This window comes from Peromyscus maniculatus, chromosome 13 (assembly GCF_049852395.1).
Source record: "Peromyscus maniculatus bairdii isolate BWxNUB_F1_BW_parent chromosome 13, HU_Pman_BW_mat_3.1, whole genome shotgun sequence".
Lineage (NCBI taxonomy): Eukaryota > Metazoa > Chordata > Mammalia > Rodentia > Cricetidae > Peromyscus > Peromyscus maniculatus.
Window position 1 is genome coordinate 68077593 of NC_134864.1, and position 12697 is coordinate 68090289.

Genomic DNA, 12697 nt, shown 5'->3' on the forward strand with positions numbered 1-12697 from the left:
GCAATCATAATTAAAATCCCAACATAATTCTTCACAGACCTGGAGAGAACAATACTCAACTTCATATGGAAAAAAAAAAAAACCAGGATAACCAAAAGAATCCTGTATAATACAGCAACTTCTGGAGGCATCATGATCCCTGACCTCACTACTATAGAGCTATAGCAATAAAAACAGCTTGGAAGCAGATCAAAAATCTCAACATAAATCCAGTTACACTCAACTTGATAGAAGAGAAAGTAGGAAGTAGTCTTGAATGCATTGGCACAGGAGACCACTTCCTAACTATAACACCAGTAACACAGACACTGAGAGCAACAATTAATAAATCAAACTGAGAAGCTTTTGTAGGGCAAAGGACACGGTCAATAAGACAAAAAGACAGCCTACAGAATGGGAAAAGATCTTCACCAACCCCACATCTGACAGAGGGCTTATCTCCAAAATATATAAAGAACTCAAGAAACTAGACATCAAAATAATGAACAACCCAATTAAAAAATGAGTTACAGAGCTTAACAGAGAATTTGCAACAGAAGAATCTCAAATGGCTGAAAGACATTTAAAGAGTTGCTCAACATTCTTAGTCATCAGGGAAATGCAAAGCAAAATGACTCTGAGATACCATATTACACCTCTCAGAATGGCTATGATCAAAAACACTGAAGACAGCTTATGCTGGAGAGGATGCGGAACAAAGGGAACACTTCTCCATTGTTGGTGGGACTGCAAACTTGTATAGCCACTCTGGAAATCAGTATGGCGGTTTCCCAGAAAATTGGGAATCAATCTACCTCAGGACCCAGCTATACTACTCTTGGACATATACCCAAGGAATGCTCAGTCTTACCACAAGGACACATGCTCAACTACGTTCATAGCAGCATTATTTGTAATAGCCAAAAACTGGAAACCACCTAGATGGCCCTCAAGGGAAGAATATATAAAGAAAATGTGGCACATATATACAATGGAGTACTACTCAGCAGAGAAAAACAATGACAGCATGAAATTTGTAGGCAAATGGATGGAACTAGAAAATATCCTGAGTGAGGTAACCCAGACTCAGAAGGGCAAACATGGTATGTACTCACTCATAAGTGGTTACTAGATGTAAGGCAAAGGATAACTAGACTACAACCCACAGCTCCAGAGAAGCTAGCTAACAAGGAGGACCCTAAGAGTAGCACATAGATAGCCCAGCGAAGGAGAAATAGATGAGATCTACATGAGCAAACTGGGAGTTGGGTTGAGGTAATGAAGGGCAATGAATGGGAGATGAGAACATAAGGAAAAGGGAGGTTCGAGCTGGAACAGGGAAAGAGATACCATGATAAATGAAGATATCATGAGAATAGGAAGAGGCAGGGTGCCGGGGAAGTTGTCAGGAATCCACAAGGATGACTCCACCTTGGACTACTAGCAATGGTCGAGAGAGTGCCTGGACTGGTCTACTCTGGTGACCAGACTAGTGAATACCCTGTCATCATAGAGCCTTCATCCAGTGACTGATGTAAGCAGTTGAAGAGATCCATGGCTGGGCCCCAGGCTGAGCTCCGGGAATCCAATCGATAAGAAAGAGGAGGAGGGCTGGAGAGATGGCTCAGAGGTTAAGAGCACTGACTGCTCTTCCAGAGGTCCTGAGTTCAATTCCCAGCAACCACATGGTGGCTCACAACCATTTGTAATGAGATCTGGCGCCCTCTTCTGTATACATAATAAATAAATAAAATCTTTAAAAAAAAAAAGAAAGAAAGAAAGAAAGAAAGAAAGAAAGAAAGAAAGAAAGAAAGAAAGAAAGAAAGAAAGAAAGAGGAGGGATTCTGTGGGCAGGGGATGTTGACATCATGATGGGAAAAGATGCAGAGATGACCAGCCACACTAGTGGAAACCCATGAACTGTGGACTTATAGTTGTGGAGCCCCCATAGGACTGGACTAGGCCCTCAGGATACGGGAGACAATTGTTTAGCTTGTTTGGCTTGAACTGTTTGAGGGGCATCCAGGTAGGGGGATTGGGATCCATCCCTGGTGCATGGGTGGGCTTTTTGGAGATCAGTGCCCAGGCTGTGACACCTTGCATAGCCTTGGTGCAGTGGGGAGGGGCTTGTATCTGCCCCAGCTGAGTGTGCCAGGCTCTGCTGACTCCTCATGGGAGATCTTGACTTGGGAAATGTGGGGATGGAGGATGGGTTTGGGGGGAAGGCTGTGGGTTGGGAAGAGGGAAGGGGGGGAATCTGTGGTTGGTATGTAAAGTGAATAGAAAATTTCCTAATAATAAAAAAAAATAGAAAAAAATGACAAAAACACAATGGTCATTTTAGTGCAGGTATCATTCAACACAAAGTAGGACATGATAGACAGAAGGTATATGTGCAAAAAGAGACAGTAAGTAGGTCTTTTAAATTATAAATAGTAGCAAGAACTATTGTTCTCTGGTGTGTTGGGTAATGTTCTAAGCAAAAATAGACAGTTTTGATTTTTTTTATATTAAGTCCATTTTAATTTTTTTTTCCATCTTAATGATAATTTAGTATGGCAAGTTAAAGAAAGCCATGCTTTTCCTTTTTCCCTTTTAACCCCTATCAAAAAGTGAGATTAGTCTTTCCTGTTGTTAGAATTCTGCCATTACTCCAGCTACACATGTGCAGTTCAGGGTCTTGCATCTTACATCATGAATGTGTGCTGGCAACTACATGTGCACGGCATGGTCACACAATCTGCGCCTTAAAAAAGCTGGATGCAGACCCCACCCTCTCTCTCTGCTCTACTCCCTCTCTGGCCCCCTACCCCCTATCTTTCTCTCTCTCTTTCCTCTACAGGCCTGGTCCTTTTATCCCTCCTCCCTTCCTCCTAATAAAGCTCTCCACTACTAAGTAACTGGGTTCTGTCATGACCTTGACCTTTCTGCCAGTAACCAGCACCATTCTTTCACCTGTGACTTTAGATATTGATCAGGAAGTGATAGCATTAGAACCTGAGACAAGCCTGTCCATTTCCTGTCTCTAGAAAAAGCTACCCCTGGAAGCATCCACCACAGCTTGAGGAGCCTGTGCCCAGGCAGAGGTCTAGATGGAGAGGATCCAAGGCCTGCTGGCATTCTGTCTGTCTCTTAACTAACAGTACCTACTGCCTTGCATGTGAAACATTCAACAGGTCCTTGAGCTTTGAGCTATTCTAAGACAGGGAACAGGAACAAAAGACTCCCAACCCTAAGCAAGCTTCAGAGTCAGAAACAAACCACGACATGCTGCTGGTGGAGGTTACAGAGGTTTAAGGTAAGGAACTACAATGTGCCAACAGAAAACTGGTAGATAATACTATGGAAGTTAAAACATGCTCCTCACCTACCCAATCATTCAGTGGATCCTAAAGAATACCTATCCTTCAGTTCTACTTCTTCACATATAACTAGTACCAGGAACTGGGTTCCAACCTGCAGTCAACCTCAGTGAGTGACTTGGGAATTCTGGAGTTCAGAAGCCTAACAATAGTCTTCATCAATACCAAAATGCAAGGGAAAAATAATGCTTTCTTTCCAAGATTTTTTTTTGAGTATGTATATGTCTGTTACATATGTTTAGGTGCCTCCAGAGGCCAACTGATGTAGGTAGGTACTGAGAAATGCAAATCAAAACTACTTTGAGATTTCATCTTACACATGTCAGAATGGCTAACATCAAAAACAAAAATGACAGCTTATGCTGGCAAAGATGTGGAATAAGGGAACACTCATCCATTGCTGTTGTGAGTACAAATTTGTACTGACAGAATGGTAATGCGGTGGCTCATCAGAAAGATGGGAACTTGTAGACAAATTGCTAAATGGTCTTAAAAACAAACAAAGAAACAAAAACTCGGAGCCAGATATAGGGGTAAAAACCTGAGAGATCAGGGAAATAGGGAAAGCTCACCAACTCTACAGCTTCCAAAGGCAAGCTACTTCCTATCTACCTACACCTATGCCTTTCTGTTCTGTTCTCTCATTTGCTCTCTCAGCCCAGCTATATCAATTCCTCTTCCTACCCAGCTCTGTCACTTCTTATCTGTCTGTACAGACCTCCAGACCTCTATGGTTGGTGCTGGGATTAATGGCATGTGTCACCATACCTGGCTCTGTTCCCCAGTGTGGCCTTGAACTGAGAGATCCAGACAGATCCCTGCCTGCCAAGTGATAGGACTTAAGGCATGTGCTACTATTGCCTGACTTCTATATAGTGGCTGGCTTTTTCCTCTGATCTCCAGGCAAATTTTATTAGGAAACACAGTATAGCGGGGAACACAATTCATCACCACATTCCTTCTGGGGTCTTTGATGTAGCTGAAGACTAGATAGTTACAATTTTGTTTAGTTATGATAAAAGATAAATTAGATATGAAACTTTAGACACATAAATATAAGATAGAATATTTTCTTTAATTTTACCAAATAAAAATCAACTAGATATTGTAACTGTAATTCTTGCTTGATAACTATTCTATTATATGTAATTTTACTATGTTAAAGTTAAAACCTTCCTTTTTGTTTAGACAGAAAAGGGGAAATGCTGTGGGATAATGTTTTTGTACACAGGTTTAATAAAACACAGATTGGCCAGTAGCCAGGCAGGAAGTATAGGAGGGGAGAGCAGACTAAAGGAATGCTGGGAAGAGGAAGGCTGATTCAGGAGTCACTAGCCAGACACAGAGGAAGCAAGATAACAAAGCAGAACTGAGAAAAGGTACCAAGCCACATGGCTAAACTTAGATAAGAATTATGGGTTAATTTAAGTGTAAGAGCTAGTCAGTGATAAGCCTGATCTAATGGCCAAGCAGTTATAATCAATATAAGCTTCTGAGTGATTATTTTATAAGCGGCTGCAGGACTGCAGGGCTAGGCAGGACCAGAGAAACATTCCAACTACAGGAACTGATCTACCTCAAAATTGAGTTATAACACTTTTGGGAATATACCCAAAGGTCCTATCACAAGGATACTTGCTCAACCATGTTCTCTGCTGTTTGATTCATAACAGCCGGAAATTGGAAATAACCTATATGTCCCTCAACAGAAGAGTACATACATAAAGAAAATGTGGTACATTTACACAATGAAGTATTACATTGCCATTAAAAAATGGAATCATGAAATTTGCAGGTAAATGAATGGAACTAGAAAAAATCATTCTGAATGAGGTAACGAAAACCCGGAAGGACAAATACAGTTATGTATTCACTGATATGTGAATATTAGCTGTTGTCAATGGTAACCAAGCTACAATCCATAAAATCACAGAGATGAGGTATAGAATAAGGGACAAAAGGGGAATAGACATATCTCTCCAGGAAAGGGAAATAGAATAGATAGTTATAGATGGAGGTTTAGCTGGAACAGGACAATCAAGTGCAGAGAAGGAAGAGAGAGGCAGATGATGGAGGAAATATGGAGAGAGACAGCTAAATTTAAGAGCCATTTGAAGTTTCTACAGTAGAAACTTCCTAAAATATATACATATAAGAAGGTGATCTTGGCCGGGCGGTAGTGGCGCACGCCTTTAATCCCAGCACTCGGGAGGCAGAGCCAGGTGGATCTCTGTGAGTTCGAGGCCAGCGTGGGCTACCAAGTGAGTTCCAGGAAAGGCGCAAAGCTACACAGAGAAACCCTGTCCCGAAAAATCAAAAAAAAAAAAAAAAAAAAGAAGGTGATCTAAATAAAATTGCCAAATAATGGAAGAGACAGAGCCCCAAACAGACATCTCTTGTCATCAATTGAAACTTTCAGTTCCAGGATTGGGTTACATCTAGTTGAGCTGTTGGTTACCATGGGAACCCCAAACAACCCAGATGTCATCATCTCCACAGACTGACAGTAAAAACCCACTGCTGAAGACAACACCTACACAACTCATTGAACATGGAGAAATCGAAATGGTGCCTACATGACCTTTACCCCTAATGCTGTTGTCTTCTATGCAGGAAGGTACTCTGCATGCTACTAAAAGATAAATGTAAATACCAACCCAGGAACAAACCCTTTATACTATAATGGTATCATGGTTGCAAGACATGCAAGGGCAATGGTGGTACAAAGCTTATAGAAATAACCAAACAATATCCGATTTGACTTAAGGCCCATTCCAGGAGATAGAAGCTACACCTGACCCTGCTTGGGTGACCAAGAACCTGAGACTCAATAGCCCAGGGACCAAGGGTAAAACCAAATACTAATAGTCTTAAAAGAAAAAAAAAATGTATCAATAAAATGAATCATAATGACATTCTACTATACTTACAATTCAGTGCCTTGCTGAGCCATAGCCATAATCAGAGAAGCTTCCTCTTGAAGCAGATGGAAACAAATACAGAGAACCACAGCCAGATATTATGCAGAGAGTGAAAGATCTTGGAACACCCAGCCCTAAATGGGATGCGTCTATCAAGTCCCTCCCCTCAGGGCTCAGGGAACCCAAAGGAAAGGAAGTGGGAAGAGTATTCTTTACCTATATATTATGGTTTCCAATTTACTGATTTTATGAATTCCTGCATGTGCGAATAGTGGGTCTCTGTTTCTTGTGCGTTCTCTTAGGCTCTTTTCCTTGTGTTTGTTTGTTTTTCACAATCCTAAACTGTTAGTTTTTATTTTAACTAATTTTATTTTATTATTATCCCATAGAAGCCTGTTTGTTTTCTAATGAGAGACAGAAAGCGGATAGATCCAAATGGAAGTTGAAGTGGAGAGGAGCTGGGAGCAGAGGGAGGAAAAACCACAATCAGGATATATTATATAAGAAAAAAAAAATCTATTTTCAGTAAAAGGAAAACCATGTAAAAAAAATAATAAAACCAGCTAGTACATATGTGTGCATGTAGGTGCATGTTTAATGGGTATAATGTGCATGTAATTGTAGCTTCCAATTAATTGCAATTACATAAACCAAAGTGTTAAGTATAATAATTTTGATGCATACTATGTAATGTTTCTATGATATATTTATGCATTTGTGGAAGAATGTTATTTGTAGCTACATAGTTATTTACCAACCATGGTTGATGATCTATGTAATAACTTAGCCCCAGTATGACAATTTTTCAAGAAGAAAAGTGTGATAAAAGAAAGGAAGCATTAGATGAGTGCACCAGCATGTGCCCTAAGGGTGTATGAAGCCAGCAATCACTGCAATCTCACATTGCATCTAAGTATTCACTCTTCAGACCATAAGGTCCCTGCATTTTTTCAAACACAGGAGATTCAACTACAGAAAACACAAATGAATTAAACTGATTACCTGTTGCAAACTGGTGGTTGCAAGGTACCCTCACAACTTTGTGAATAAACTAGATAACAACGAATTGTACTTTTTAAAGGGATGAATTTATGGGAGTCATATTTCAAGTTTAAAAAAAAAAACAAGCCACTGAGGGAAAACTTATGAAAAAGCTACTTTCTGAGTCAGCAAGATAGTTTAACAGGTAAAAATGCTTGCTGCCAAGCCAGATGACCTAAGTTCAATCACTAGGACCCACAGGTGGAAAGAGTACTGACCCTCATAAGTTGTTCTTACTCTCCACACTGAGATGGCTCAAAGATTAAGAACACTGGCTGCTCTTCCAGAGGACTCAGGTTCAATTCTCAGCACCCACATGGTGGCAAATAACTATCTGTAAATCCAGTCCCAGGGGATCTGACACCCTCTTCTGGCCTCTGCAGGCACTGTACGCTTGTGATAGACTTACATGTAGACAAAACACCCATATACATAAAAATAAATAAATCTTTAAAAATAAATATACAAACACAATTTTTAAAACTACTTTCAGAGACACAGCTCCTACCAATCTTTGGGATTGGGAGTCTCTGACAATATTGACTGCAAAATGGACAGCATCTAGATTCACTATAGAGACAAACCTCTGGGCATGTCTGTGACAGAGTTTTTAGGCTGAATTAATTTAGGTATGAAGTCTGTCCTCCTAAATATGAGCAGCAGCCATCTCATGGACTAGGGTCCAGACTGAATGAAAAGGAGAAAGTGAGCTGAGCACAGTATATATTTCTCTCTTCTTCTGACTGTCATGCTTGCCTGGCTATGACAGACTATACCCTGAACCATCAGCGAAATCAATAAAATTAACCTTCCTTAAGTGGCTTGCATCAGATACTTGTCACAGCCATGGTGAAGGAATAAATAATTGGTCTCCTAAGCTCAGATGTTGCAGCTCAAGTATAGTGCTCCTCTGTGTCAGTACATGCGTTTTCATGGGCAGTGACTTATATCTAAAGTTCCTGGCCCTGGACCTCCAAGCACTTTTCTGGTCAACTTCTTTCATAACACTGAACATGTGGTGAATAATTTCCCTAGCAACACTGAATGATTTCATTCACTTTTTCATTACCCAATCACCACAAGGAACCTTGAGGATGTAGATTGCAACTACTTACCTTTCCCATTGCTGAAGCCTGCATATAACTCATATCAGCTATTTTACAAACATCTAAATGAACTCAGAGGCAGCTCACACACTAATGAGCACTGCAGAACTGGCTTTGTGTCCTAGGATAAGCCAGGCATGACTAAGAAGAAAACAGACTAACGAGGACCCTAGAAACCACACCCACTGTTTCCCACTGTTCCTTCAATGAACAGTGGCTTGGGACATCGAGATTTTAGAAACAGATCCTCTGGTGTGGTGGCACACACCAACAGTAGCAACTATGTAGGAAGCTGAGGCTGGAGGATTGCAAGTTTTAGCTCAGCCTAGGCAATACAGTAAGAGCTCAGTGTATTTTAAAAAAAATTTTTTTTCCTTTTAATCTGAGTATTTATATAAATACCTGAATTAAAGGCATGAAGAAAAAGCCTTACGAGAATTTTAGGAGTGGGTCCAGGCCTCGTCCAGGGAATTCATTGAGAATCTCCATGGCTGTTACACAGCCAACAGTTGGGATCCCTTCAGTATAATCACTGCCCAGTAGATAGGCCAAGTTGATTAATTTGTTTCGGTCCAATCCTGTATGAATAGCAACAATTAGATTTAATATCTTTATAAAAGTTATATAACATAAGTATTTTTATTATATAAACTGTGTATGATAAACCAACATCCAAAGAGACATGTTTCATTTAAAAATAGGTTCTTTTGTTAAGTATCATTATATTGAGATTTTAAGTTTTAACCATTCCTTTTTTCCCCCCAGTTTTTTGAGACAGAGTTTCTCTGTAGCTCTGGAGTCTGTCCTGGAACTCACTTTGTAGACCAGGCTAGTCTTGAACTCACAGAGATCTGCCTGTCTCTGCCTCCTAAGTGCTAAGATTAAAGGCGTGCGCCACCACCGCCAGGCTTCATTCTCATTTTAAATTCCCTATACATGCTGACCTCTACATTTAGCTATCTAATATGCTCCTTCTGATCACAGGCACATGCATTCCCTTACCAACTGTCTGTAGATCTAATGAGACTCTCAGACTGAACTTATCCCAACTCAATTCTCTCTTCCTCTGCTGCGTTCTACCACTCGCCCAGAAACGGGAAGCTAGAAGCCCTCCTCCCATATCCTACATCCAGGACACGAGCACTGTTTTCTCTGGTGTACCAGACACTATGAGGCTTCAGTTTTATCTCTCCAGTGTAACTACTGATATTACCCTCCTCCCCCATTGTCACTGGCCTCTTTATTTCTCTAGAACATGTCCATAAGCAATCTTCTGCCTTGAGGCCTTGAAAATCTTTAAATCCCTCTGACATGATCTTTGTTGAGTATTTATTTATAGCTTTGCTTACTATTTCCTTAGGGAGTCTGCCCTATGCTGCCACAAACAAAGCCTTCCCTGAGGACACCTCTGTGAGGAACATCATGTGCTCTCCTACAAGCTGGTCCTCATTCTTGTTCTGCTTGTTTTTCCCCCCATGGTGCACACCAAGTATTACATTATAGCTTGTAAACACAGCCAGCATCTTTTCCTTCCACTAGATTGTTTCATTCTCTGCTATTTTCCCACTGTCAAGAATGACTGGCATATGAGAGTCACTCAGTGTGCACTTCCCAGCTGAATGGATGGATGACTGTGTGGTCAAAATCAGGAACACCAATGGCTCCATTCCCTACCCTATGAGAGCATCTCTGGTTCACTGTAAGGTAACTCAACTAACCTTGTAGATGACTTAACTGCAAGAAAAACACTAGGGTTTTATCTTCTTAAATCCAAGTTTTAAAATCCTATGACCTCCCATTTCCATTCATGCATCAAATTAGATCCTTCAGAAGAAAAACCACGAGGCAAATCAGGAGGGTGAACTGTGGGAAGTGACCACAATCTGAATCTTACCTAATTGGTTGTGAAAGTCCACATATTGGTAGTACTCTACAAACTTGTTTTTGTTAAAAAAATTCTTATAGACATGCCGGGCCCCAAACAGCCAGATATCACTATCATCAGTGATGGTCCCAGATGTCTGATCAGTGAGGTCCAGGATGGCACACTGCGCCTCTGCCTCCATGGGAGCCTGGATATAGGGAATGCCAAACAGGCGCAGGAGTTCCTGTAGTTAAGAGAAACCACCCGCAAGGAAATGCACTGATGACCTTGACCACAAGGGGTGTGACAATATCATACAGCCCTTCTTACAGGAAGGACAATTCTACAGAAGCCCAAGCTAAAGTCACACTCACCTGACTTTCCAGAAACATCTGGCCCGTTACAGAGACAGCGATCCGTTCTTGCTGCTGTTTTTGAGCTTCCAGTGAATTCTGTTCTGCTAAGAGGTTACTCTCTAGGATGTCTAATTCCTCCTATAAAACATGTTCCCATTCACAGATCATTACAGTCTTAATCCACTTATGTTCATTTGTTACAAAAAAATAAAAATATAAAGCCTGCATTTCTTCTGGTTGAAATGACCAATAAGTTGTTTCTCCTTACAGTGTTTTCCTATTGAGATTTCCAGGCAAGACTGTCTCTTTCAGTCACTTGATTACATCATATGAGAAACCTATCTACCCTAGATGTAACTTACATTTCACAAGGGAACCATGAGTAACAAGAAGATGAATTAAAAACAGCTAATTAATATTTATCCAGCAATTCTTAAAATCTCAAAGCCACAGGATTGGCTTCCTCGGCACTAAGTTAAAACATTGTATTATTACCAAATCAACATCTTGCCATTCATTAGATGAGTCCTCAGCATATTCGTCAGTTTTTTTGTGCTCTTCCTTGACCAAGTCCTCACTGTCAGAGCTGTCCTGTAGGAGGTGTTCTGTGTCCCTGGGGATTCCTTCCTCCAGAGTTCCTCTTGGTTCCTCTTCATCTTGTTCAGAGGGAGGTTTAAAAGGCTCTGATGACTCTGCTTGAAGTTCATCATCACTGACCACACTCTGTACCTCAATGAAACTTCCTGTCCAAAATATAATGATGTCACTTCATCTGCATTGAAAACATTAGAAGCACTCTGAAGTCATCAAAACTTTCTGAACAGTCCTGAAAAATGTCAGACTCCAAAGGAAAGGATTTGACTATAACCTCAAACATGCAATTAACTTGTTATTCTTTTTTTTTTTTTAAGATTTATTTTTTTTGTACACAGTGTTCTGTCTGCATGTATCCCTGCCCACCAGAAGAGGGCACCAGATCTTATTATAGATGGTTGTGAACCACCATGTGGTTGCTGGAATTTGAACTCAGGACCTCTAGAAGAGCAGCCAGTACTCTTAACCTCTGAGCCATCTCTCTAGCCCCTAACTTGTTATTCTTAAACACACTACATTATAAATGCCCACCTAGCACTTCCAAACAAGCCTTTCAATTAGACAAACTGAACTACTAGGCTTTTGGTCACTGAAAGTGGGAACCAAATTCTCAAAGATTTGCCTACTAGCTTTTTAAAATTATGTCCTGTCAATTAATCTTCTTTTTAAAACCCAGAAAGGAAGCCAGGGAAGCAGATAGGCACACAGAATGGGATAGAGGTAAAAGCCACATGGTAGAATGCAGATTAATAAAAATATGGGTTAAGTTATAAGAGTTAGTTGAAAACAAGTCCAATCTAAAAGCCAAGCTTTTATAATTAATAAGAAGTTTCAATGTCACTATTTGTGAGTTGGCAGCCCAAAGAAAAATCTTACTATAAAAATACTTGCAAACCAAATCCAAGAACACATCAAAAATACCATCTACCATAATCAGGTACATTTCATCCTAGAAATGCAGGAATTATTCAATACATGAACATCAGTAAATGTAGTCCCTCATATAAACAAACTTAAAAAATCATATGATCATCTCATTAGATGCAGAAAACACCTCTGACAAAATCCAACACCCCTTCATGATTAATAGTCTTGGAGAGATCAGGGATACAAGGAACATACCTAAACATAATAAAGGCAGTTTACAGCTTATCTATAGCCAACACCAAATTAATCAGAGAGAGAAACTCAAAGCAATTCTACTAAAATCAGGAACAAGACAGGGCTGTCCACTCTCTCCAGGCCTATTCAATATAGTACTTGAAGTCTTATCTAGTACAATAAGACAACTGAAGGAAATCAATAGGATACAAATTGGAGAGAACGAAGTCAAAGTATCTTTAGTTGCAGATGATACGATAGTATATATACATGACCATAAAAATTCCACCTGGTGTGGGAGCCTGTTTTTAGGTTCCTCGTGGCTTTACCCAGCAGGTCCGCATAGAGAGGATGAACAGGACCACGGGCCTGA

The 12697-nt window shown here is 40.3% G+C and overlaps 1 protein-coding gene across 4 annotated transcripts in view; it reads right to left on the reverse strand.

The window, feature by feature from the left end:
* Positions 1-12697, reverse strand: part of Ercc5 (ERCC excision repair 5, endonuclease) — a 44938-nt gene that overhangs the window by 6738 nt on the left and 25503 nt on the right. For all 4 annotated transcript variants that reach the window (XM_006996807.4, XM_042260436.2, XM_042260437.2 and 1 more), the window contains 4 exons: positions 11125-11372; positions 10648-10767; positions 10304-10517; positions 8843-8987 (listed from right to left, as the gene is read on the reverse strand). In XM_006996807.4, the coding sequence (XP_006996869.1) occupies positions 8843-8987; positions 10304-10517; positions 10648-10767; positions 11125-11372 (727 nt within the window). The remainder of the gene's footprint in view (positions 1-8842; positions 8988-10303; positions 10518-10647; positions 10768-11124; positions 11373-12697) is intronic.